Genomic DNA, 27,509 nt, shown 5'->3' with positions numbered 1-27,509 from the left:
ACAAGATATTTAGTAAAATGAATATTTTTGCCAAAAGTGGTTATTAAAAACTAGGTCAAAACTATTGTTGTGAATAAATATATATATATATATATATATATATATATATATATGTGTGTGTGTGTGTGTGTGTGTGTGTTCATATATATATATATATATATATATATATGCAAAAAAACTTCTACAGCTGTATGAAAAAACAACACCAGAACCAGTAATTGAGCGCGCTTTCGTTCTTTTAATATGTAAGAACTTCTTCAGAAATAAGAAGGTACAAAGAAAATCAGTAAATATATACTACATGTCATATGGCAATAAAGCAGTAAAACAGTAACAGCCAATGAAATAACCCTATCCTTCTTTAAGTATGCACATATCATTATATGGTAATGAAGTGACCTGAAAAATCATGTACAATATACAGCATATAGAAAACTAGTGAAAAGTGAGTCTGTCATGTGAACTCAGGTAAGCCATTGCAAAGCACATTTTAAATTGATGTTATCATTCAAATCAGGAGCTGAATCTGCTCCCAGCAAAAGTTGCCATTTGAGTTCCCTAACCTCCAATAGAGTAGCATAGTCACCAAAAAACAGTTCTACTTGCTCTAATACTAAAAATAGAAAATTTTCAAAATTAGTGCAAGTTAGCGAATGCCTAGCCTAGTGCATTTCGAGAGTCAGAATTTCTGATAGCCCCACAATGTTCTTTTATTCTGTCTGACAGTTTCCTGCAAGTATTTCCCACATAGAAATAATGAGAAGAATTCATATATATATATATATATATATATATATATATATATATATATATATATATATATATATTCTTATGAACATATGTAGTATATTGCAACAACTGATTTGTCCTGTCAGCTTGTTTTCTGTATAAAATATTGCATATGTATAACCTGTTTTTTTTTAAACCTGATAATCGAATATTGGGAATGGGTATTGTAATCTTTAGCTTGTGAATAAATGTGTCTTGCTCTAATAAACTGGGATTTTCTTATGTTTTTTGTCACATGAGGTGGGTGACAACTTGATGCAGAAAGCATAAACTTCTTGTTTTAAGATTTACGATATAAGCTTGCTTTTAGGCATCTGTCAGGTCATTTAAGAACCAGAAAAGACATAATAGATAAATCATAATTTAGGGGTAAATGCAATACCTTGCTTGATCTGATTAAGGTAAAGCACAGAGTGTTGCAGACCTATTAAGTGTAAGGTCCAGATCAGCCAGTAGCAAAGTAGTCTGTCACATGTTGATGGTGTATGGGAATAATTAAGTTGGTCTTCTAGGTACACATAAACAAATTGGCATATACAGGTGCCAATGTGTTACCAATAGCAGTGTCTTGTACTTGTAGATAAGTGTCCATTGAAATAAAAAAGAAACAAAAAAACAAAAAAATATGTTCTTTGAGGGTAATACAAAGTATTGAAAGCCAGGACTGTAAAGCTTAGATCTGTAGAGCCAATATTCAGATGCCTCAATACTTACCCAGAGGTGTATGCCAGATTATAATGATTTTGCATCTAAAGTGCATAGCTACCAGTTGAAGTCACATTTAACCTTTTATAGTAGCTGCAATAATTGAGTGGAATCTTTCAGTCTTAATTTGACAAGTGGTATTAAAGAAGACAAGGATTTGGCTAAGATTTCTGAAAGAGGTTCTGTAAGTGACCTATGTCCAGAAATGGACAATGGGTTATCCTGGTGGTTTTGTTAAGGTTCTCATGTATCTTAAAAAGTATGCAAAAATATTGGCATTTTGGATCAGATACAGCAAGTTCTGAAGCTATTTTGGGTTTAATTACCACTTCTTCATCTGACAAGTGTAAAAAAATATTAGTTTCTTTTCTGAAAACATTTGTAGGGTCTGATAATATTCTTTGATAAAATCTCCCATCATGTAGTTGACAATATTCCTCCTTGTCTTTATAGTGTAAGGGTTTAATATGACAGTGCTACCTCCCTTTTCTGCAAAAGTAATCCTTGTACCTTTCTTACTACATAGAGAATTTAAACATATGTGTTCATTAAGGGTTCATAGGTAGGTACTAGGCTAATCGGCCCAAGGGCCTACATATACCTAGCCAGCAAGGTACCATAGCTTATGCTACCCAAGGAAGTTATTTTCCTGTGCCACTGTCCAGCAGAGACACAGAAGTGATCCCCGGGGTGTATTTCCCATCCACTCATCAAGATTTTTCTTGAAGAGTGCTAATGAAGAACTTTGCTTGACATAGATGGGTAGCTTGTTCCAGAGTATAGGAAGTCTCTGGGACTGGAATCTATCCCTCCAGCGTGTCCTGTTTATTGTGGTGACAAGGTTTAAGTCCCTAGAGTGTGTAGCTTGGAGGGATTGGGATTTCTTTAGGTGTAGCATGTCCAACAGCTCTGGGTTTGACATAGCTTTATATGTTAGGCAGAGATCAAATCGGAGTAGGCGATATGCTACAGAGTAAAGCTGGAGGTTTTTTGAGGCGGTCAGTGTAGGGCATTTGTTTGAGGCCAGTAATCCTCTTTGTGAGGTACTTCTGTGGCCTTTCCAGCTGTTGCAGATGTCTTGTGAGGTACATTCCAAAAGGGGCGTTGTACTCTATAATGGGTCTAATGAGTTACTGTACTTGTTGGTATGAGACCCTTTACATTCAAAGTGTAAGTCCTACAGCAGTGTGTTTTCAAAGGCTGACACATTGTTGTTATGGGGGCATCAGGCATATGGTTTCAGTGATATTATCATCCTTTTTCTGTGGCTGAATCTTGAGATCCTGAAATTATTTTTTGAGTTTTGATCATTACACAAGAGAATGGAAAAGCAATGCTTTCAGAGGAAAAGAGAAAGAGATATTACAGCAAGCCCTGACAGAATATGGAGATTGAAACGTTTGCTGTTCCATTTGGTGGAAGCACATCCTTCAGAACACAGTAGACACCAGTGACTTTTAAAGCTGCATTTCACTCCACATATGTGTTAAGCATATTTAGATGCAAGTTGTTTGGCTTTTTCTTTACTGATTGTGGCTTTAACTGTTTGATTGGCCTTACAGACTATATTAGTGCATTATTTATTTATCAAAGCATTAATAAGAGTTTTTCTGCACAAGTACAGAGTGGTACTGTACAACTTCCCATTTGGTTTGTTATTTTTCTCTTAAGTCCATAATTTACATTTGTTTTTGGTATAATTCTGATTTAAAAACTTACTATCGATACCTACTACTAATAGTTCTGATGATTATAATAGATACCTGTTAGTTGTTCTGATGATTTAAAATGCTATTTTTGTCTTCACCAGGATGTCGGTATGAGTGACACTGCGATGGCTTCATTTCTTGGTTCTTGCACACACTTGCTGCAAAAACTGATGGAGGTAAACACTGTAATACTTTGTGCTTTGTATAGATATTGATGTTAGTAAAATATTCTAACAATATGGTTAAAATAAGTTGCTGCAAACTGCTCTCTAATCGGAGTCTGTTAAATGATTTAAGAGTTAGGTAAGATCAGCAAATTACCCTTATTCACTGATTACATGGATATGTCTTTCTCAAACTACAGAATAGTTGCTTGAATATCTTAATATGCAAAGCAGTTGAGTATAGGAAACTAGAGCATTTTACCTGTGATATTGTAGCCAGTATTAAGTTTCTTTTTTTTTTTTTTTTCAAATGTGCTCCTGCTGCTCTGCTATTATGTGTTTGCTATGTTTTGTTTTCCATTTATGTTTTACCTGACACGTGCAATCACTTAAGCTTTGTAAGGGCACTGTAATGAAAGTGATGTATGCTTAAGATATTTCTGTATTTATGAGCATTCCCCAAGTTTCTTCTTTATGGGCATGCTTTCATGTGTAGAACATTTGTGATCTGATGTTGTCTTCTTCATTCCTCCTCATGATAGGATCTTGGATCCGGCTCGGCCACATTCTCCAGACTTGGATCCAACTCTCAAGCTCCTCCCAGCTCCTCCCTCTTACCCATAATGCACTACTATCCACCCAAGTACCCTAGGTCTGGTTTGCTGCTTCAGTGTACCGGATGCGGATCTCATGCACTCAAGCTATGGATAGAGTTTTTCAAAGTTCTTTTGCTAGTTTATCCTTAAGTGGATTCTGTACGTCCTCCCTCCTGTTTTTCTTTGCAGAGTGGGCGTATGCGTACATTTTCTTCCTGCAGAGTTCTGCTAGCATTATTCACTTCTAGTGTTAATCCTTAGTTTTCTCTAGCTTACATTTACATTAAATTTTAGGTTACATTTAAAGTTAACTTTACAGTTACAGTTAGGAATATAAAGTTAATCTTAAGAGTTAAAGCTTACCTGTATTTCTAGCCCGTTAGCTTTCTTCAATTGGTGACAGTTGGTTTTTGACTATTTTTTCGGTTATGGATGATGAACCCTCACCCGGCTTTAAATGCTGCACTTCTTGTGGGCATAAAATGCCCAACCAAGATACCCACAAGGAGTGAGTGTACTGCCTGGAAGCTGACCACTTGAAAGCGGATTGTAACATTTATACTGCCATCAGTCAGTGGGCTTTAGCTGGCCATCGGAATAAATTAATTCTTAGGGGCCTTCTTCCCTCCTCTGCTCAGAAGCTCAGACCTCTTCTGTGGCGTCTTTTTCCTCTCCTGCTGCTGCTAAAGAGTCAAAAAAGAGGTCCTGCCCCACTTCCCTGAGGGACACTCTTGAAGCTAAGAAGCCTAAGAAATCTTTGCACCCAAATCCTTGGGACCCAAAGAAATCACCACCTCATTCGGATCCTGTGGATCTGGGGGATATTATTACCATCTCTCCTTCACCTTCATCGGCTGCTATGTTGGATCCCATACCTCCAAATCCGAGGACATTGATGAGGTCTCCTGCGCTCTTGTCCAAGTCAAATCATTCAACCATGTCCTCCAGAAGCTGGTCCGAGGTGGATATGGACAGGATGATGAGATTTCTTAAGGCCCAGATCCAGATGGGGGTAGTCTCAGCTCCATCCCCTGTCATTTCCATGAGCTACCCTGGCCATTCCATCAGGATTCCTTCTCTGATCTGCCCCTCGGTTTTGTAGTCCCAGGATTTGGGACTACCTTACATGCCAGGCTTGGCACAGAATCTTCCTTCTTTGACACCGAGGATGCCTTTGACTAGCCCTGTTCCACCCTTTTCAGAGCAGAGTGAGTCTCAGAGCTGTGGTGTTGGTGTTGGGTCCGGAGGACTGGGGTTGGCTCCATCCTTCTCTGAGCCGTCCCTTCCCTTAGGCATCTTGGCACTCGACAGATTGGGACCAATCCCTTCTGGGGTCCGTGGATCTGAGGTGAGTCCTGCTTGCTTTTCCTCAGTAGTTTTGGCTTTGGGGAGATGGAAAGGGCTTCTTCTGGTCCTTTAGCCTTTCAGATAGTGGAAAGGGTTTTCTCCCAAGTTGGAGAACCGATGGCATATGTTCCCCAATCCACCCCAGTACCCTCATTGGTTCCAGGCCTTGGTCCCACTCGTCCTGCAATTAGTCTTCCTGTCCTGACTGGCCTCCAAGGATCCCCTTCTTCCGATACTGCTCCAGAGTACCCAGATGAGGAAGTCCCTCAGAAGAAGATGTGCAAAAGGAAGCATGTTGACTCCCCATTGGAGTCTTTAACTGAGGAACCTGACTTTGATGAGGGAGAAGGATCCCTTTGATCCCCACCTGAAGACATCTCCTTTGGGGACATATTAGAGATCCTAAAAAGTGGGTGGTCTGCCCAGCCTCCTTCCTCTGAGGAGTCAGTTTTCATGGAGGCATTCGGAATGGTCCCATCTACATCTTGGGTGACCCGCCCCCCGGGCAGATGACGTGGTTGACTCAGTGTCCTACTAGGTATGGAAGGAACCGAACACCATCAAGGCATTACCCAAATGACCCGATAGGTTTCTGGTACCCCCCCACATAGGAAACATTGGAGTAAGGGTCCCGTAGTTGATGCCATTGTGGTTGCGGCAGCCACTAAGAAAGAGTTGGTAGAAGAAACTGCTAATGTCCATCTGCCTAACAAGGACTCCAGATTGCTGGACAAGATTGAGAATTGCGTTTATGCCTCAGCCATCTTTGCATTGAGATTGTTGAACTACCTGGCTCATTTTACTCTGCTGCAGAGAGATCTGATCAAGGAACTGTCAGCCTCTCTCTGAGTCCATTCCTGCAGAGGAATTTAATAAGGTTTCTCCCAAGCTGACCACTCTTTCGCCCATCACCAAATCATTGATGAGGTTAATCTCCCATACCACGGAGGGGAGGACACCTCACAAACAGCCGGTTTAGGGCTTTCCCTAAGGAGGCATGCCTGTATTGAGGCTATTTGATATTGCGGAGCCCTTTAAGATGTTATTTGTGAATGCCCCTTACAATGACGCCTCTCTTTTTGGGATGTCAGTTCTAGGTACACTTACCCGCAGCAAAAAGAATGGGAAGAGCCTTTCTGCTGTTAGAATCAAGTTTTCTATCCCCCCCCCAGAGGTCCTTCTCACGAAACCAACTTGGAGGAAAGAAAATGTGGATGTTATGTAGTCCTATCTCGCCTACATTCTTACCCGTGGGTTCGGAGCCGAATATCGGCTCCGACTCTGCCGATTTTACTAGCTCAAAGTCTCTCATTGGCTGGGCTAAGTGGGTATCCCATGGTGCACTGCTCCATATCCCCATATCTCATTTGCCACTTGTGTATCTCGGACGTGGTCTTGCTTGGCTGTGGCTAAGTACCTTCTTTTTGCTATTTCTCTTAGAGAAATTTGATAGTTCATACCCAAAAGCTATTTTGATAGCTATTTCTTGTTGCTGTGTTTGAGTGTGGTAGTTGTGTTTTTTGGTATCCCTAACTGTTCCAGCGGGCTAGGCCCATTTTAGTTAGAGGACCTAGTCCTCCCCTCTGTTGTTAGATAAACTTTAGTGTGATTGTGTTTGTGTGTGTGTCCCCTAGAAGAACTGTTTCAGTTAGAGGTTCTTAGATTGTGTCGAGTAGAGTTTCTTTCTGGTGTTTCCACTTTTGTGTTGTTCCCGCCCTTTCTTGTGATTTGTGTCTAGGTGGTTTCGCTTAGCGCTAGTTATAGGATGTCTAAGGATCAGAAGGAGCATAAGCCTTCTGGCTTTAAAAAATGTTCCAAGTGTGGATATAAGATGTCCATCACGGATGGACACACTGTGTGTGTCTACTGCCTTGGAGCCATCTATTTACAGGAGTTGTGTAGCTTTTGCCACGTGTTCAGTCCTAGGGTGCTCCAGGAGAGGAAAAATAAATTAATATTAAAGGGACTGCTAAAACCATCGTTTGAGGAAGCTATAGACTCAGCTTCCAGTTCTCAGTCAAAATCCAAAGTTTCCAAGGCTAAGAAAAGGTCTCCGGCTCCATCTGCCTCTTCGGAGCCCCCGGAGAAGATTACTGTATTGGATTCTACCTCCTCGGCTCCACTGTCCTCGGGGCCGCAGGAGGTATCAGTGTTAACTTAATTGGCGTTGGCTCCTATCATTCTTGAACCCATTCGGAGCCGGTCGCCCAGCGTGATGCATGGTTCACCTGACAAGAGATCCCAATCTCCATCGCTCTCCTCCAAATCCTCCAGGCTTTCTGATTTGGATGTTGATAGGATGGTACAGAGGCTCCTGCATTCGCCGGTGCTGGCTAAATTGTTCTTGGCTCCGCCCCACTCGGATCCGAAGACAGTTCCTATGACCGTTTCGATGATTCCTCTTCCGAGCTCATCCTTGTCGTCTGAGCCAGTATGCTCAGCTCCGAGTGATGTTCCTGCACCGGCTAAGATACCCCCCTCAGGGTCTATCGGTGCCGACCTCGGCTCCGACCATGTCAGTTCCATCCACAGGGTTCGGGACTCGGGTCTCTTTGGTCAGGCCAGAGGGGGTACCTCGGGACATCTGTTGGTTCCGAGTCTCCCACTCGGTGCATCGGCTTGTGGGTACCCGGCCCCGGTCGTAGCCTTGGAGGCCGACCGGTCCTGAGACTCGTGGGGGATCGGCCTTCGAGGCCATGCGGAGTGAGCTGGCCAGATCGTCAGCTATATCACCCTGGTCGGTCATTCCATCCCCCACCACCCCGACGAGAGCTTCTGATACTCACCTATCCATGGACAGTAGAGCGCCAGGCCCTAAAGATACCCCCACGAGCAGTCCCCAACTTTCTGAGGGTCTCCCAGAGTTCGTGCCTGAGGAGCCTCCTAGAAAGAAATTGTACAAGAGGAAGCACATAGACTCCCAGGATGAGTCCCTCACCTCTGATACTGACCTCGAGGAATGGGAAGGGTCCCCCTCTGATGATGTTTCCTTCTCCGATATCCTGGAGATACTGAAACAGAGAGGTGGCTGGCCTTCCAAAGCTCCTTCCGAGGAGGAGTCAGTATTCCTTAAGACTTTTGGCGCTCAACCCTCCTCCTCCTGGGTGTCTCCACCCTTCGATGAACTTCTTGACCTCATTTAACGAAGAGTGTGGGAAAACCCCGATTCTGTGGAGCCCGTGCCCAGATGTCCCAACAAATTCCTTTCCGCCCCTCAGGGCAAAGAGTTTCTGTCAAAAGGAATCCCTGTAGATGCCATGGTGGTGGCGGCAGCCACCCAGAAGGAAGTAGCAGTGTCTTCTTCATCCGTCCATCCTCCTAACGAGGAGTCTAGGACCATGGATCGGTACGGGAAGCATACCTATGTTCCGCAACCTTCACTCTACGGTCGCTGAATTATCTGTCTCACTTCACTCAGCTCCAGAGAGATCTCCTCAAAGAGTTGGGAGATACTCTTGCGGGTAACATACCTGAGGCGGTGGCTCAGATGGTTAACGCCCAGGTCTCTACCCTCAGCTCCATTGCTAACTCATCCATGCGGCTCATTTCGTATACAGCCGAGGGAGTGAGTAGGGCAGCAAGCTCAGGAGTCGCCCTTAGAAGGCAAGCCTGGCTGCGCCTGTCTCACTTTGCGGAGGCCTTCAAGTTTTCCTTCACTGATGCCCCATTTGATGGTTCCTCCTTGTTTGGGACCAAAGTGAAAGACACCCTCACCAGGTGCGAGCAAGAGGAAAAGACCCTGTCTGCCGTAGGGGTCCATTTTTCCCTTCCTACTAGGCCTTATCCCAAGGCCCAGTGGGGGGGGGGGTGTGGTTCAAGAAATCACAGAGGTTTTTTCCTGCCGCACAAGGTGAACCCCTCTCCAGAGGCAGGGGAGGGGGGGTTATTCAGGGAGATGTCACCCCAGAGGCAGAGGGGGCCCCTGCAATTCAGGAGACCGCGACTCCTTCCGTGGCTCTCCATACTCTCATTCCTGAGGGTGTGCCCGACTGCGCTTATCCGGAGCCAGTCGGGGGTCGAATTTCCTTATACCCGGAAGCCTGGGAGAGCATTACCCAGGACCGATGGGTATTACGGATAATTTCCTGAGGTTACCTCATTCCATTCTCTTCAGTACCCTCGCCAATCAGAAAAATCCCAGATGTTCCACCCAGTCAAAGGGATCAAGCAGCCTCAGAGGTCTCGCAGCTGCTAGAAAAAGGAGCCATCCAACGTGTGTCCCCTCAGACCAAATCAGATTAGGGACTTACTCAAGATTCTTTTTGGTGCCGAAAAGAACAGGGGACCTGAGACCCATACTAGATCTCAGTCAGCTCAACAATCACGTACACAAGTCCAAGTTCCATATGGTCACACTACAGTTGATTCTCCCATTGTTGGGAGAGGAGGTATGGATGTGCTCCATCAACCTCAAGGATGCTTACTACCATGTCAAAATGGACAGAGCGTCCAGGAGTCACCTATGCTTCCGGCTGGGAGCCAGTCACTTCCAATTTCGAGCCATGCCCTTTAGTCTCACCACAGCCCCCAGGGTGTTCACCAAATGTATGGCGGTGGTGACGGCTCACTTGAGATGTCAGGGATTCCAGGTGTTTCCATACTTGGACGACTGGCTCCTTACCGCCCCCACCAGGCATCAACTAGTTCAGACCAGGGACGCTACCATCAATCTATGTCACCAGTTGGGCATAACAATAAACTGGGAAAAATCTGCCTTATTGCACTCACAGCGTGTCACCTTTATAGGAGCAGATTTAGACACCATTCGAATGCGAGCATTCTTACCACAAGAAAGGATCACAGTATTACAACAAATACACATGCTGATGCCCCTGAGACAAGTGAAGGCAAGACTGGTTCTCCAACTCCTAGGGACGATGGCAGCAACTATCATGTTGGTCCCTCTAGCGAGATTAAACATGAGACTTCTTCAATGGCTCCTCTTTGTTCAGTGGTCTCTCCAAAGACTCCCACTATCTTATCCCATCTTACTCACGGACAGGTGCAAGCTAGACCTCCATTGGTGGCTGTGCACCAACAATTTGAACGGGGGAACGCCCTTCGTTCCACCCGTCCCTGTTGCCACGGTGACCACGGACCCCTCCCAGATGGGGTGGGGGTGGCATTATCTTGGCAGGACAGTCCAAGGCACGTGGCAGGAACATGAGATACATGTGCATATAAACATCCTGGAGATGAGAGCAGTGCTTCTTGCGTTGCAGGCACTTCAGAAAGTTCTTCCTCTAGGGACTGTTGCGATACACTCAGACAACATGTCAGTAGTGTGTGGTATCTCAACAAGCAAGGGGGAACCCGGTCTTACCCTCTCTGCGGAGAGGCTATGTGAGTGTGGCATTGGGCAATAGCTTCCCATCGGTTTCTGTTGGCAATGCACATTCCAGGGAAGTTCAACGTAATAGCGGACAGGCTAACCAGAGCTATCCTTATGCCTTACGAGTGGTCCCTGAATCGCCTGGTTGCAGAGCGAATCTTCAGCAGATGGGGTCAGCCTTGCTGTGACGTTTTTGCCAGCCCTCTCAATGCGAAATGCAGCAACTACTTCACGTTGATCCCCCCAACAGGGGGAATCACCCAGGGACGCTCTGGTTCACGACTGGCCCTCTGGTCTGCTTTATGCTTTCCCTCTGTTTCCCCTGCTGTCGTGGGTGATTCAGAAAGTGCAATCCTTGGGAAGCAGAATGATTCTGATTGCTCCACACTGGCCTTGTCAAGTCTGGTTCCCCTTTATTCAACCATACATTGTGGACACTCCTTGGATTCTGGACCCTCAACCAGACTTACTGACACACATGTCGGGAGAGTTCCACCCCTCTCTGATGACTCTCCGGTTGACAGCCTGGCTACTCCACTTCCATCGTTAGTCAGACATCATCATTTTTTACCAGAAGTGGTCCCATATATTATCTTCCTCTTATAAGCCATCCACTAGAAAGATTTATTCTAGTAAATGGAAAAGGTTCTCTATCTGGGCACATACTAGAGGCATTGATCCTTACACAGCTCCAATAGATTCAGTTCTGGAGATCTTTTCTATGCTTTTCTATCAGGGGTCCACATCAGCCACCATCAAAGTTCAGCTGGCGGCGATATCTAATTTCCATGTAGCGAATGAACCTAGTCTCATGGCACACAGACTGTGCAAAGCATTCCTTAAAGGTACTCTGTTGCTTTGTCCCCCAGTGTCCGAACCCGTCATGCCCTGAGATCTCAATTTTGTTCTACAAGCCCTTACTCTACCACCATTTGAGCCTGCAGCTACCTGTGAATTTAAAATTCTTGACATGGAAAACAGCATTCTTAACAGCAGTCACTTCAGCAAGGCGGGTTTCAGAAATTAAAGCCCTCTCCATCAAACCCCCATATTTAATCTTCCATAAAGACAGGGTCTCTCTTAGACCAAACCCTTCGTTCCTTCCTAAAGTGGCTTCCGTGTCTAACATGAATCAGTCCATTGAGTTGCCTGTTTTCTTCCCCCACTTTTCTAAAAAGGCAGAATTTAGATTTCACCAATTGGATGTACATAGACAGTTACACTTCTATCTACACCAGACAAAAGATATCCAGAAATCTGACCAACTCTTTGTCTCCTTTTCGGAAAACCAAATGGGTTCTTCGGTATCTAAGGTCACACTGTCTAGATGGATAGCCAGTTGTATCTCTTTCATCTGTCAGGCAGGAGGAAAAAATTTGCCATTTCCAGTCAAGGCACATTCTACTCGGGCTGTTTCTACATCCACAGCCTATCAAGCTAGATTGTCAATGGATGATATATGTGCTGCAGCTACTTGGGCTTCTCCTCACACTTTTGTTTCTCATTACAAATTGGACGTGGTCTCCAGGGGCAGGTCTTCCTTTGGCTCCACAGTTCTCAGGAGTATTTTCCTATGAGCCACCCAGGATGTAGGTGCTAGGGAAGCTGTCCCACGGGTAAGAATGTAGGCGAGATAGGACTACATAACATCAAGAAGTTATGTACTCACCATAACGTTCAATGTATGTAGTCCATCTTGCCTCACATTCTTACTTACCCTCCCACCTTCCCCCTGCCTGGAGGATTTGGAGGTTAGGTTGTCACCTACAGAGTCCCTTTGATTAGTTTATTGTTTATATGGATGTGATGTGTGTATGGAGTGCATATGATTTTCGCAGCAAACTAGATCTGGGGATATGTAGCAGTGCACCATGGGATACCCACTTAGCCCAGCCAATGAGAGACTTTGAGCTAGTAAAATTGGCCGAGTCGGAGCCGATATTTGGCTCCGAACCCACGGGTAAGAATGTGAGGCAAGATGAACTACATACATCGAACGTTATGGTGAGCGAACGTTATGGTGAGTACATAACCTCTTGTTTTGTAAATCCCAAGGGCCTTCATTTCCAGGACCCACGCTGGGAACCCTCCTCCAGAGACAGAGTGGGAGGGTTTGATGGAAGACGCCACCCTAGAGGCAGAGGGGGTCCACAGAACCAGGGCTTTAAGGAATCCTTTCCTGATAAGCCCTACCAGTGCTTCTGAAGCGCTGCCCAACTGTCCATCTCTGGAGGCAGTCAGGGGCTGACCAGCTTTGCACCCAAAAGCCTGGACCCAGTTGACTGTTGGGTGCTAAGCATTATTATCACATTCCCTTTTCTCTTCTTCCCACAAACTCCAAAAGCCTTCCTGACGTGCCACCCAGTCAAAGGGAACAGACAGCACAGGAAATTTAACAACTGTTGCTAAAGAGAGTCACCCAAGAGGTCCCAACCGAATAAAGAGGATTTGGAACCTACTCCTGCTTCTTACAGGGGACCTAAGACCCATCCTGCCTGTAAGCAAATTGAACAAATACATAAGGGAAGTCGAGATTCCGAATGGTTATGGTTCAGTCCATACTGCCACTGTTAACCAAGAATGACTGGATGTGCTCAATAGATCTCAAGGATGCATACTATCATATCAAAATAGACGGGTGGTCCAGAAGATAACTGCTCTTCTGGCTGGGAGCTAGTCATTACCAATTCAGAGCACTGCCCTTTGGGCTGTCCACAGCCCCCTGGGTGTTCACCAAATGCATGACAGTGGTAGTGGCTCACTTGAGGCTAAGGGGATTCCATGTGTTTTCTTATTTAGATGATTGGTTCCTGAATGTTTCCACAAGGCATCGGCTAATCCAAGCCAGAGATTACTTAATCCAGTTATCACACTCCCTGGGCATCACCATAAACATGAGTAAATCCAACCTTACTCCAGTACAGAACCTGGAATTCATAGGTGCGCAGCTCAACATAAGTGATCAGGTAGCTTCTCTTCCTTCACATTGAGTAACCACTTTGAGAAATCAGGTGCAGGAATTATTAGCCCAACAGACCCCCTTGGCTTCATTGATCCTGCGGATCCTAGGATCCATGTCTGCAACCATCCTGTTAGTCCCTCTAGACAGATTTTCCATGCAGGTTCTCCACTGGATGCTAGCGACACAGTGGTCCATCCTCTCTCAGCCGTTGTCCCTTCAAATCAGGTCAACTCCTATTTGCAGGTGTCACCTCCGTTGGTGAAGTCAGTCAGACAAAAGTCATTCTAGACAGACCATTCTTGAACAACACCCCCCCCCCCCATAGCCACCATGACCATGGACACTTCCCAGTTCAGGTGGGGGTGGGGGCATTACAATGGGAAGATGGTCTGAGACCAGGCTGCATGTCAGTGTCCTAGAAATGAAAGCAGTCCTTGTAACGGTGCAAGCCTTTCAGGATGTTCTCCCCCTGGGACTATTGCAGTACACACTGACAACATGTCTGTTTTGTGGTACGTCAACAAACAAGGAGGAACCCGTTTTTACCCCTTGTGCAGGGAGGCCATGAGGGTGTGGGAATGGATGATATCTTCAGATTGCCTTCTAGTTGCAACACATATCCCGGGGAAAACCAGCGATCTGGTGGACAGACTCAGCTGATCGCTCATGGCTCAGCACGAGTGGCCCCTCAATCAATCAGTGGTGAACATGATCTTCAGCCATTGGGGTCAGCCTTCCTACAACCTGTTTGCATCTCCCCTCTATAACAAATGCCGCAAGTTCTTGACTCTGAGCCCTCCTCTGGGGGAGTCCCTGAGGGATGCACTAGTCCATGATAGGCCCCTGGGTCTCCTGTATGCTTACCCTCCTGTTCCGCTCATCCAAAGTTTCTTCAGAAGGCAAACAGGTTGAAGAGTTCACTCATCCTCATTGCGCCTTGCTGGCCCCCTTCCTATGTTCTCATCTGAAATATCCTCCTTAGATTCTGGAGCCAAATCATGACGACCTTTCTCATCCATCAGGGATGCAGCATCCGAACCTTCAAGCCCTCATATTGACTGCTTGGTTTCTCCACTTCCAACCTTAGTGAGCCAGTCCAGGCTCAAGTCCCCTGGTCAGAAAAATTCTTCTAGAATCGCAAAAAGCTTCCACTAAAAAAGTCTGTACCAGCATGTGGAAGAGATTTGTTATTTGGGCCACAAGCAGGAGCAGTGATTTTTTCTCAGCACCAGTTTCAGGTGTCTTATATCTTAGCACCCCTTCCGACAAAGGTGCTAGCTTCTCGACTATCAAACTACAATTAGCTGTTATTTCCAATTTTCATACTGCAAGTCAATCCCATTCTCTGTTCACTTTTAGACTATGCAAATACTTCATGAAAGGTGTTTTGTTATTAAGGCCTCCAATTAAAGACCCATCTCCCCCTTGGGACCTCACTCTTGTGTTGCAGGCTTTGACCCAGGGACCCTTCGAACCAGTAGCAAGTTGTGACATGAAGTTTATGTCATGGAAGACAATCCTCCTGGTGGCTATAACTTCTGCTAAGAGGATTTCTGAACTACAAGCCTTATCCTCCAAACCTCCTTACATACTTTTTCATAAAGACAGTGTGTTCTTACGCACCAGTCTGATAGCTATCAAGAACAATATTAATCAATCCATCTAATTACCAGTTTTCTTTTCCAGTTTCTGTAATAAGGGAGAGTATATTCTCCATCTTCTAGATGTTCATAGACAACTCCGTTTTTAACTGCACAGAACCAAACAACACATTAAGTCAGATCAGGTTTACATAGCTTTCTCATCTAATAGACTAGGACAAGCAATATCTAAAATTACCTGACTGCATCTTGTGCATTTACTCATCCAAGGGATCAGAATTATCTAGACCTTCCAAGGCAGATTTCACCAGAGCTATGGCTACCCCTACGGCCTTCTAGTCTAGAACTTCCATTGATTACATTTGCACATTGACATGGTCCAACAGTCATACCTTTGTATCACACTACAAGTTGGATATCCTATCCAGGAGCAGGGCCTCCTCTGGTCCGGTGGTGCTCTGGCATATTCTTCCATAAGGGCCACCTGGGATCTACGTATCTGGGGGCTCTGACTATCATGAGGAAGAGTGAAGAAGACAACATCAGATTTAAAGGTTATGTCTTAACATAACTTGACGTTTGTGTTGTCTTCCTTCATTCCTCCTCACTTTCCCACCCAGGCATCCCCCGCCTTCTTCTTCTAGAGGAACCTGGATTATGAAAGGACTCTTATGTCCCATATCTGAGCTTCTTCTGCCATTACTTTGCTGTATGGGTATTGGATGTATAGAAGCTGCAAACTCGATCTGAGGTACTTGGGTGGATGTAGTGCATTGTGGGTAAGAGGGAGTAGCGTGAGAGTCAGATCCAAGTCTGTAGAATGTGGCCAAGTCAGATCCAAAGGTTGGATCTGAGACCCCATCATGAGGATGGAATAGGGAAGACAACACAGATGCCAAGTTATTTTAAGACATAACCTTTAATTATTTTTTATGAAATCAAGAAAGTGATACCTGTTTAGAAGCTTTTGTGCTATTTTTATGAAATTGCAGTTAAATAAAAATTGATAATCTTCCTTTAGGTCATTATTCAGATCATTGCATTATTACATTTTGAAATTATCTAACTCTTTGATAACATTGCATAAGATTTTTTTTTCAGCAGTATTAATTTAGATTGTATAGAAGTTTATGGTAAGGTTTTTTACAGGTAGATGGATTCAGTTTCTGCCTGTAGTTAGGGCTTTGTTTGTAGTATTGGCACATACGTATGCATGCTTATAAAAAATGGTAAAGCTGTGCTTGAGTTGTTAATTTGCTTAGAACTGAAGTCATCAAAGCTAACTTGTGGTGGCTTCTTCTAGTGTTGCTTTTCCAGATGTTGCCCTTAAAAGACAATTGCATGATAAATGCAAAATTTCCTTTCCCAGCAGTGTATTTCTTTCCTTAGTTGATGATCCCTATCCTTTTCACATATTTGAAAAAAGCATGACTTAACAGATGTTCATCGTGTTACTCTGCTGCAGTCATCACACTTGGGTTATCTGCCATTAGGCGGTCCCGCAGTCGGCCCGAGTTCCAAAATCTTGGTCCAGCGTTGGTTGCTGTTGCTTCTTCCCTGACGTCAGTGCGACAGGGGTATAAATGAGGCAGCCGACGCCATTTTCTCCAGTCTTTCTTGCCGCGCGGTGCCCGAAGCAGAAGCAGTTTGCAAGTGCCGGTCGGCCAACTCCTGAGATTTTCAAATCGAATTTCAGACCGAAGTCTTCAATAAAGCTAAGTACCCCATTGGGTAACCTTTTCTTGCCTCAGTCCGATGTCAGAAAAAGTTAATAATTGCATTTCTTGTGGGAAGCAAATACCTCATAAGGATTTTCATTCTTATTGTATCCCTTGCCTAGGCCCAGACCACGATGTCACAGGTTGTCGGTTTTGTGCTAGGTTTAACAAACGAATTATTAAACGTCGGTTTGATTGCGCCTGACATTATTTTGGTAGAAAATTTTATTATACCATGCCGTCGGAGCAACCGACGACCGGGATGCATAAAAAGTGCAAAGATAAGGACAGACAGCCGAGACCCAAACCAGACACCGAGGCCTCTGCTAGGGCAGTCGCCAGTTCTCCGGTTTTCAGTGAGGCGCCTATGCAGCCCCTGATGACCGCTGATTTAGAACCCCAGCCTGCATCCGACTCCCAAGCGGAGATTGCAGGGCCTCCAGAGCCTTTATCTTTAGGCCCTTCCGACTCCATGGCTGATGGGGATCCCAGTGCAGTTGAAAGGCCGTCAGTTGCTAAAGGTGTCTTCAGACCGACTACACTTACTATTAAATCCTTTGCAATACTGAAAACTCCTTTAAAAGTAAGGAAGCCTGTACAGCAGTCTCCAGTGCAAGGCCCCATGCCTAAGAAACAGATGCTTAAGATGGCCGAAAACTTAATTACCCTAATCAGGGGTTCCCATCCCCCACTTGACAAAAGGCCTAGACAGGAGGAGGACTACGCTACCTCTGACCAGGTTTCCATTACCTCAGATTCTTCTGAGGAACAGGAGTACTCTTTTTCCCCCTTATGAAGACCCTGATGCTGAAGAGTCTATTCCTTCAGCATCTCCCCCAGAAGACTACTCCTTTGGGGAAACTTTACATACCATGAGTGAACATTTCCACTGGGAAGGCCAGGATTACTCTGATTCTAAGAAAAGGCCCCGAGAGTTCCTCTTACTACCCCAGCACAGACCCCTTGCTATTCCACCTGTGTTAGACATTGTGGATGATGTTTATTCAGGATCTAGCCTTAACCCAGATTCATTACCTCCTGCACCAGCCAATCCAGACAGATACTACAGAGTCCCTGACTCACATAAATTCCTATGTAAAAGCCCTGTTGCTGACCCAGAAACCATTTCCCAGGGTCCCAAAGGGGTTAAGGCCTCTATTGCTAAAAATCCTGTACCGTCTGAAAGGGATTCTAGAGCACTAGACAGATGGGGAAAGAAAGTATATACCTCAGCTACTCTAGCTATGAGGGCCTTAAATTGCCAGTTTCACATGCTGAAATATCAACAATATTTGATGTCTCAATTAAAACAAAAAATGAGCACACATACAGAGCAGCCTGATTACAAGGAAATGCAAGATTTGTTGCATGCAGCAGAACAAGTGGGAAAACTTACTTTGCAATGTGGATTTGGTTCATTGGAAGCTTCTTGCAGAGCAGCTGTAACAGGGTCTGTCATTCGTAGGCATGCTTGGCTAAAAGAACAAACTTTACCTGATCATGTTAAAGCAAAGTTATTGGATGCACACTTACAGCAGGATGTTTTATTTGGTGTGAAAGCAGAAGAGGTTTTAAAGAAAATGGAGGATAAGGCAAAATCTTTGCAGACAGTCAAGGATTTTTTTACAGGTCCAACCCCCCTCGTTTCAGCAGAAATTGGCCAACCAAAAACTGGTCCTTCCCAACTTCTGACAGACCTCAGAGGGGCAAATACAGACGCCCAAGGGGCAGAGGTCAGCCACAAGGCTCTTATAAGCCACAACAATGGGGTGCCACAACCCAGAAAGTAGAAGACAGGTCTCAAACTGTCAGAAGACAATCTCAATGACTTACCCCTCAGACTGCCAAGCAAATCACTCTTGGCTGCTCCCTTGGGAGGAAAACTTGCACTTTTTGCAGACAATTGGCACATCATCACAAAAGACAAATGGGTCCTAAATATTGTAACTCAAGGATACAGGTTCCACTTTCACACTTTACCAAGGATAAAAGGAATGCCAAACCTGCCATCAAATCAACAGGCAGAGGCTCAAAGACAAATTACAGCACTCATGGACATGAGAGCCATTCAACAGGTTCCTACACAGGAGCAAGGACAAGGATTTTACTCAAGACTCTTTCTGGTTCCCCGAAAGGACAAAACCTGGAGACCCATTCTGGACCTTTCAATTCTAAACACATACCTGGAAGTACCCAAATTAAAGATGCTCACACTACAGCAGCTTCTTCCCATGCTGGGCAAGAAGGCTTGGCTAGTAACGTTGGACCTCAAGGAGGCATACCTGCATGTCCCTATCAGACAAAATTGCAGAAGATACCTCTGATTTATAGCAGGTACAGCTCATTACCAATTCTCTGCACTGCCCTTTGGCTTATCTACTGCACCCAGGGTCTTCACAATATGCCTGGCACCAGTAATTGCATACTGCAGACAAAGAGGAATCCAAATATATCCATACCTGGATGACTGCCTTATTCAAGCAGACAGCAAGGACATTCTTTTAAAACATCTGGCGTTTGTGATGTAAATAATCTGTGTGTATATTTTTGAAGAAACTGATGTTATCCTGTTGGAGCTTTTCTCCCCGGGTCTCCACTGAAAATGGACATATATCCAGTTGGACTATCCCGGTAAACAAATGTAAAATAAATAAATAAAATAAATAAAAAACTACTAAGTTGCCTAGGGTACACAGTAAACGAAAAGAAGTCAAAACTAGTGCCCTCACAAGACATAATATTCCTGGGTGCCAGCTTAAATACAACGGCCCAGATGGCTTATCTCACGCCAGACAAACAAGGATAACTGACTCAATACTTCAAAATGATGGCAACAAAGACCCAACTCCCTGCAAGAAAAATTCTGCAGGCCTTGGGATTCATGGCATCTTGCATACTACTAATACCATATGCCAAACTGCTTATGAGGAAATTACAATGGTACCTGAAAAGCGTATGGACTCAACACAGCCACAGCTTGGAAACAATAATACCACTAATTCCCTGCCTTCAACAGGAGTTTCTGTGGTAGGCTCAGGCATGTCTCCTCAACAAGGGTCAGCCTTTCACCTTGCCCACAGCCAGGCAAACAATGACAACAGATGCATCGGATTACGCCTGGGGAGCACACATGGCAGGACAGTGTATTCAGGGCAAATGGTCTGCAGATCAAATGCATCTCCACATCAATCAAAAAGAGATGCTAGCTGTACAAAATGCCCTAACAGCTTTCAAGGACCTACTACATCCAGGACAACTTCTAGTAAAGATGGTACATAAACAAACAAGGGGGCACACATTCCTACTCCCTATGCAGGCAAGCAATGACCTTGTGGAACACAGCACTGACCTACCAAGTTCAACTACAAGCACAATTCCTGCCAGGAAAGAAAAATACATTGGCAGACAAACTAAGCAGAAATATCATGGATCCTCACGAGTGGAAACTAGACCCACAAGTATTCGCAATGATAACTCAAAAATGGGGAAGCCCAGACATAGATCTGTTTGCCTGCCCACAAAACTACCAACTGCGAAAGTTTTGCACAAGGATATACCACACTTTAGCTTGGAAAGTGGACGCCCTCTCATTCAGTTGGAAAACACTAACAGTGTATGCCTTTCCTCCACTGCCTCTTCTGGCAAAGGTGCTGCTAAAAGCCAGATTAGAGAGGCCACAAATGATGCTCATTGCTCCAGACTGGCCACGCCAACACTGGTATCCAATATTAAGGACCATGGCTCAAGGCCCACCATGGATTTTACCTCAAATACCTCACCTGCTGACTCAGCAAAACAATCAGATTCTACACATCCAGCTCAAGACTTTAAATCTGGCTGCATGGCAGATTATCTAAACAACCAGTCAACATTTCTCTCTACAGCTGTTATGGATGTCATTCTGGAGGCCAGGAGACCCAGCACCAGGAAAACCTACTCAGACAAATGGAAAAGATTCTGCGCCTGGAACCAGGCTAAAGGCCAAAATCCTCTTGTCCCAAATATTCCTCAGATTCTGCAATATTTAACTGAGATGTTGCACGAAGGCCTTTCCTTTTCATCTATAAAGATCCACGCTTCAGCTATTTCAGCTCATTACAACACGGATCCTCCTATTTTTTCACATCCATTATTAAGAGTACCTCAGAGGGGCTAAGAACATAAGACCGCCCCGAAGAACACCAACTTGGGACCTCAATTTTGTTTTGGAAAAACTTACACTACCGCCCTTCGAGACAGCTTTTTCAACTGATTTACAATTTTTATCATGGAAAACTGCCCTGATGCTACCAATAACTTCAGCACGAAGAGTCTCAGAGCTACAAGCCCTAATGGCAGTGGAGCCTTTCATCATTTTTCATCAAGACAGAGTCTCTTTACGAACTAACCCTTCCTTTATGCCAAAGGTAGTATCCAGTGTGGCTCTAAACCAAACCATTCATTTACCCACCCTTTATCCAAACCCCCAGAATAAAGGGGAAAGGCTCCTACACTCTTTGTACATTCACAGGCAATTACATTTCTACTTGGATAAAACAAAGGTTTTCAGAAAATCTGATCATCTGTTTGTATCCAATGCTGCAGGATCTCAAGGAAAGCCTATATCAAAACAGACCATTTCAAAATGGATAGGACATTGTATCCGTTTCTGCTACACACACCATGGGAAACCTGTACCTGGTAACATTAGGCCTCATTCCACCAGGGCTACAGCAACATCGGCAACCTTCCTCAGAGGGGTACCAACCAAGGATATTTTGGAAGCTGCAACTTGGAGTTCAGTGCACACCTTCACCAAGCACTACCACTTACCTCTATACTCAAAAACCAGAGCTGGCTTTCCCACTGCAGTTCTGCAGGGCCTACTACCTTCTCCAAACCCTGTTTAGTACCAACCGCCCAGCCTTAGCTTTGGGATTCAACCCAAGTGTGATGACTGCAGCAGTGTAACACGATGAACATAGTACAGTTTTGTACCTACCATAAATGTAGATGTTCGAGTGTTCACACTGCTGCAGTCCAGGTTACCCTCCCTCCCTCCTTCCCCTCTTTTTACCTGGGTTTTATCTATAGCTCCCTGTTTATACAATCTCTAAGATGTATTTCTATATGGTGAATTTGCTTACAGCTGTAGCTGTTGTTTTCCACTTAGGTAATTTACTTAGGATTATGTATTACCTTCCTATTTGGGGGCACCTGACATCTGGGGCAAGAAAAACTGAAGAAAATGGCGTTGGCTGCCTCTTTTTTACCCCTGTCGCACTGACGTCAGGGAAGAAGTGACAGCAACCGATGCCGGACCAAGACTTTGGAACTCGGGCCGACTGCGGGACCGCCTGACAGCAGATAACCCAAGTCTGATGACTGCAGCAGTGTGAACACTCGAACATTTACATTTATGGTAGGTACAAAACTGTACTTTTCTCCCACTTTATGGCATTTCTGTCCTATTCTGTCTTATTCTATTTTCTGGGAGCACTAAAATTTAATTATACTTTAGGAATTTGTTTTCTTTGATACTGCATAATAATGCCTATCACATCTGTAAGTTTTAGGCTAAGGAAAACAAGTACAGCAAGGTACCCATAGCTGTGAAGTTGTTAAATCTCGCCGTTTATTCTCACTTGTGGGTTTGGAGCCAATCTTCGGCTCCGACATGGCCGATAGCAAAGCTCAAGGTTTGCCAGTAGCTCGAGACCAAGCCCCTTATCCCACAATGCACTGCTGGAATTACCCCAGATCTAGTTTGTCACGGCAAGAGAGATCTTGGTGATCCAGCTAGCTCGGACCATTTGTGATTAAAAAAAAAAAAAAAAAAAGCAAGTTTTATAAAAAAAAAAAAAAAAAAATACTTTCTTTTTTGGTTTTCATAAGATAGTTGTGTGTTAGTGTTTGATAATTAGATAATAGAATCTATAGTTTTAGATAGTTAGTGCCCTGTTGGCTTAGTTGGTTTGTGTGGGCCTTTAGCCCTATTTAGACTTATTAATCTTTTTCTAATAGTCAGGGTTTTTCTCTGTGGGCCTCTTTAGCCCTATATTTGTAATCTATAGTTATTTGTTATAGATAGTGGCCGGATTGGGGTTAGTTGTTTTGTGGGTCTTTACAAGTTAAGTAAGGACCTTATTGTCTTACTTTTTGCAGTATACTGGTTTGTTTTACTTAACTATGTTGGATGACAAGAAAAAATCCCATCCTAAATCGGGATTCAAAAAATGCCCAGATTGTGGGCAGAAAATGTCTGTCACTGACAGACACATTCAGTGTGTCTACTGTCTGGGGGCTAAACACCTCCAAGACACTTGCAGCATTTGCCATTCCTTTTCTTCAAGAGTCCTCTTGGAGAGAAGAAGGAAGCTTATAGATAGGGGATTACTACAGCATTCCTTTTCAGAGGCATTGAGTAGCCATGAGGGTACTAGCGCATCCTCCAAATCCACAAAATCTTTGGATCCTAAAGTGGCAAAAAAGACAAAAACGTCAGAGTGAAGGCCATTGGTTCCACAGCCCTCGGAATCGAGTCTACCTTCGATTCGGAGCCAGCTCTCAGTATTGGAGCCTGTCTCTGAAGTTCCCTCTTCTCCTCTGCTCCAGTCAGCACCTTTGGTGCATTCATCTAAGTCCTCAGTCAGCCTTTGAGATTTGGACATGGATTGGCTAGTGCAGAAGCTTTTACGGCACCAGGACTTGCCAAATTGTTGTCGGCCCCGACCAGCTCGTCGGTGCCGAAGACCATGGAACCAGATTTGTCTACTCCTCCGAGCCATACTGGACTCACGGAGATGAAGGAAACTGAACCGATGATTGTCGAACCCTTGGAACCGATATCCGCACCGGTGCTATCGGCTCCATCTATTCGGATGTCCTCGGCACCGACCGAGGACTCTAGAAGCCGACGCTCTCCCATTGGATCCGGGGAGGATAGTCGAACCGATTTGTCGGTGCTGACTCTTCCTCTCGGGGCTTTGGCTAGGAAGAGCTCTGCTCCTACCTCGGGCTCAGAGCCCAGGGTTTCGGTGCGGGAGGATCGGACGGTACTCTCAGGTCCGTCCACTCCTTCTCATCAGAGCCATGGTGCCTTCGATGCTATGAGGAGAGTTTTGTCTCCACCCACTGAGGAGGTGTCCAGGAAGAGACTGTGCAACAGGTGGCACTTAGACTCCCCACAGGAGTCTTTGACATCTGACATGGACTTGGATGACTCAGAAAGGTCCCCTCGATCCCCCTCTGAGGATATCTCCTTTGCAGAGATACTAGAAATCCTTAGCCAGAGGGTTGATTGGCAGTCCAAGACACCTACTGACGATGCCGTAAGGCGTGGGAGTCACTGGAGACCATGGAACCTGTTCCTCGTAAGCCCAATAAATTCATGTCTGCCCCAGTGGACAAGCCATTTTTGACAAAGGGAGTCCATGTTGATGACATGGTGGTAGCTGCAGCCACCAAAAAGGAAGTGTCTGAGACATCCACATCTATCCATCCTCCTAACAGAGATTCTGGGGTCATGGATAGATATGGGAAGCGCATGTTTAGTTCAGCGACTTTTTCTCTGCGATCACTGAACTACTTAACCCACTTTACGAGACTACAAAGAGATCTCCTGAAAGAGCTAGCAGATACTCTCCAGGGTATGGTAGCTGCAGGGGTGGCTGATAAAGTCAACGCCCAGCTCGCAACCCTAAACTCAGTGGTAAACTCGTCCATGCGTCTCATATGCTATGCAGCTGATGGTTCGAGTAGAGCTGCTAGTTCGGGCATTGCTCTTCGAAGACAAGCCTGGATGCGTCTCTGTTTCTTTGAGAAACCCTTTAAGTCTTCCTTTATCAACACCCCATTCGATGGCTCATCTTTGTTTGGGCCTAAAGTAAAGGAAACTTTAACCAGGTGTGAGCAGGAAGGCAAGACCTTATCTGCCGTTGGAGTCCGTTTTTCTACCCCTACTCGGCCCTACACCAAGGGCCCTAGGGGAGGGAAAATGTGGTTCCGAAAAGCACAGGGAGCCTTTCAGGACACACGTGGAGAAACCCCCTCTAAAGGCAGAGGAGGGGGTTATAACAGAAGACACCGCCCCCGTGGCATAGGGGGTCCGCAGCAACAGGGTGACAGGGGTCAGTTCTCAGGTCAACCCTACCAGCGCCCCTGAAAGGGGTCCCGAATGTTCGGCTCTGGAGCAGTCGGGGGTCGCTTGTCTTTGTACCCAGAAGCCTGGCTGAACATGACATCAGATACATGGGTACAAAGCATCATTTCCAGAGGATATTTCATACCGTTCTCATCCCCTCCCATTCCTGTAAACAGAATCCCAGATGTTCCACCCAATCTCAGGGAAGAAGCAACCGTAGAGGTCCACAGATTGCTAGGAAAAAAGTCATCCAACCAGTCCCAGCAGACCAAGTTGGATTCGGAACTTACTCAAGATTCTTTTTGGTACCAAAGAAAACGGGACTGGAGACCTATCTTGGACCTCAACAGACTCAACCAGTTCGTAAAGAAAGAGAAGTTCCGAATGGTCACACTTCAGTCCATTCTTCCCTTCCTAGGGAAAGGTGATTGAATGTGCTCCATAGATCTCAAGGACACGTACTATCACATAAAGATCAACAGACTTTCCAGAGATCAAATGCGTTTCCGGCTGGAAGCCAATAATTACCAGTTTTGAGCCCTGCCCTTTGGCCTCACTACAGCCCCCAGAGTGTTCACCAAATGCGTGGCAGTGGTCACGGCTCACCTGAGATGTCTAGGATTCCAGGTGTTACCATACCTAGATGATTGGCTCCTCACCGCTACCACCAGGCATCAGTTGACTCAGGCAACACAATACACTCTGACACCCTGCCATCAATTAGGCATTACAATCAACTTCGAAAAGTCTGCTTTATCGCCATCGCAGCAAACCGCTTTTATAGCAGCAGAGATAGATACCTCAACTACCACTCTACGTCTTCCTATCTAAAGAGTCTCACTTCTCTGCCAACACATCGGCTCACTGGTGTCAAAGAACAAAGCTACAGCAGCAGAGGTATTGAAGGTGCTAGGTTTGATCGCAGCAATCCTAGCTATACCACTCGCAAGGATGCATATGCAAATTCTTCAATGGCTCCTCTTTGCTCAGTGGTCATACCAGAAACTACCGATGGACCACATGATTCTCATCACTGATTCTTGCAAAAGAAACCTTCAGTGGTGGTTGACATCTCTTAATGTCACAATCGGAAGAGCCTTTGTCCCCCCCCCCCCCCAGTAGCCACTGTGACCACGGACGCTTCCCTGATAGGGTGGGGGGGCATTTTCAGGAGAAGGCTGCCCAAGGCACATAGATCAAGAATCACATCTGCACATCATTGTTCTAGAGTTGAGAGCGGTACTTCTGGCATTGCAGTACTTTCAGGACTGTCTCTCCCTCTAGGAACTATTGCAATTCAGATGGACAACATGTCAGTAGTCTGGTACTTGAACAAGCAAGGCAGAACCAAGTCTTACCCCCTTTGTCGAGAAGCCCACAGGGTCTGGCAATGGGCTGTGTCATCCCAGTGTTTTCTGTTAGCAACGTTCATCCTGGGGAAATCCAACATGATAGCGGACAAGCTAAGCAGGCCGATATTGCTCCCTCACGAGTGGTCTCTCAAACAACAGGTTGCGGAGTTGATTTTCCGCAAATGGGGCCAGCCTTGCTGTGTCTCCTTTGCCAGCCACATCAATTAAAAATGCAGAAGCTACTTTGCCCTGATACCACTGCCCGGTCATCCCCCGAGAGATGCACTTTTACACGATTGGCCCCCGGGTCACCTTTATGCATTTCCACCCTTCCCATTCATACCCAGATTTTTACAGAAAGCAAAGTCGCTGGGAAGGACTGTTATTCTCATAGCCCCCTACTGGCCTCGACAGATTTGGTTCCAGTTTCTCCACCATCATCTGTTGGAAGATCCATGGATCCTGGACCCACTTCCAGACCTTCTGACGCACCCGTGAGGGGACCTCCATCCTTCACTGCAGTCCCTGAAACTGACTGCTTGGCTAATCCACTTCCCCTAATTGCCAGGCTTCATTCAATTTCAGAAGATACAAGACAAAATTCTCTTGTCTTCTCACAAGCCATCTACCAGGAAATTATATGGCAGTAAATGGAAAAGGTTCTCAATTTGAGCCAACACGCAGAAAATTGACCCTCTCCGAGCTCCGCTATCATCTATTTTAGAATTCTTGACAAAGATTTTTAAGGAAGGGGCAGCAGCTGCTACAGTTCGAGTCCAGTTAGCTGCCATCTCAAATTTTCACCTTGGGTTTAGTGGCTCAAGTGTTATGGGCCATAAATTATCTAAGACTTTTCTTAAAGGCATTCTTCACATGAGACCTCCTATCAAAACTCCCTATTCTCTCTGGAATTTAAACTTTATGCTGTCTCAAATTATTCTTCCCCCTTTTGAACCAGCATATTCTTGTGATCTCAAATGTTTATCCTGGAAAACTATTTTTCTTGTGGCCATTACTTCTGCCCGCAGAGTGTCAGAACTTCAAGCATTATCTATCAGACCACCTTACATGATTTTCCATGCTGATAGAGTATCTCTCAGAACAAACCAAAA

The 27,509-nt window shown here is 45.1% G+C and overlaps 1 protein-coding gene across 1 annotated transcript in view; it reads left to right on the top strand.

Moving 5' to 3' along the window:
• Nucleotides 1-27,509, top strand: part of RAB3GAP2 (RAB3 GTPase activating non-catalytic protein subunit 2) — a 2,949,955-nt gene that overhangs the window by 2,637,774 nt on the left and 284,672 nt on the right. The window contains exon 30 of the mRNA XM_044061656.1: nucleotides 3,305-3,379. Within this exon, the coding sequence (XP_043917591.1) occupies nucleotides 3,305-3,379 (75 nt within the window). The remainder of the gene's footprint in view (nucleotides 1-3,304; nucleotides 3,380-27,509) is intronic.

This window comes from Protopterus annectens, chromosome 1.part0 (genome assembly GCF_019279795.1).
Source record: "Protopterus annectens isolate FY-2018-M chromosome 1.part0, PAN1.0, whole genome shotgun sequence".
Lineage (NCBI taxonomy): Eukaryota > Metazoa > Chordata > Ceratodontiformes > Protopteridae > Protopterus > Protopterus annectens.
The sequence above is the reverse complement of the archived record's forward strand: the minus strand, read 5'-3'. Positions and strand labels throughout refer to the sequence as shown.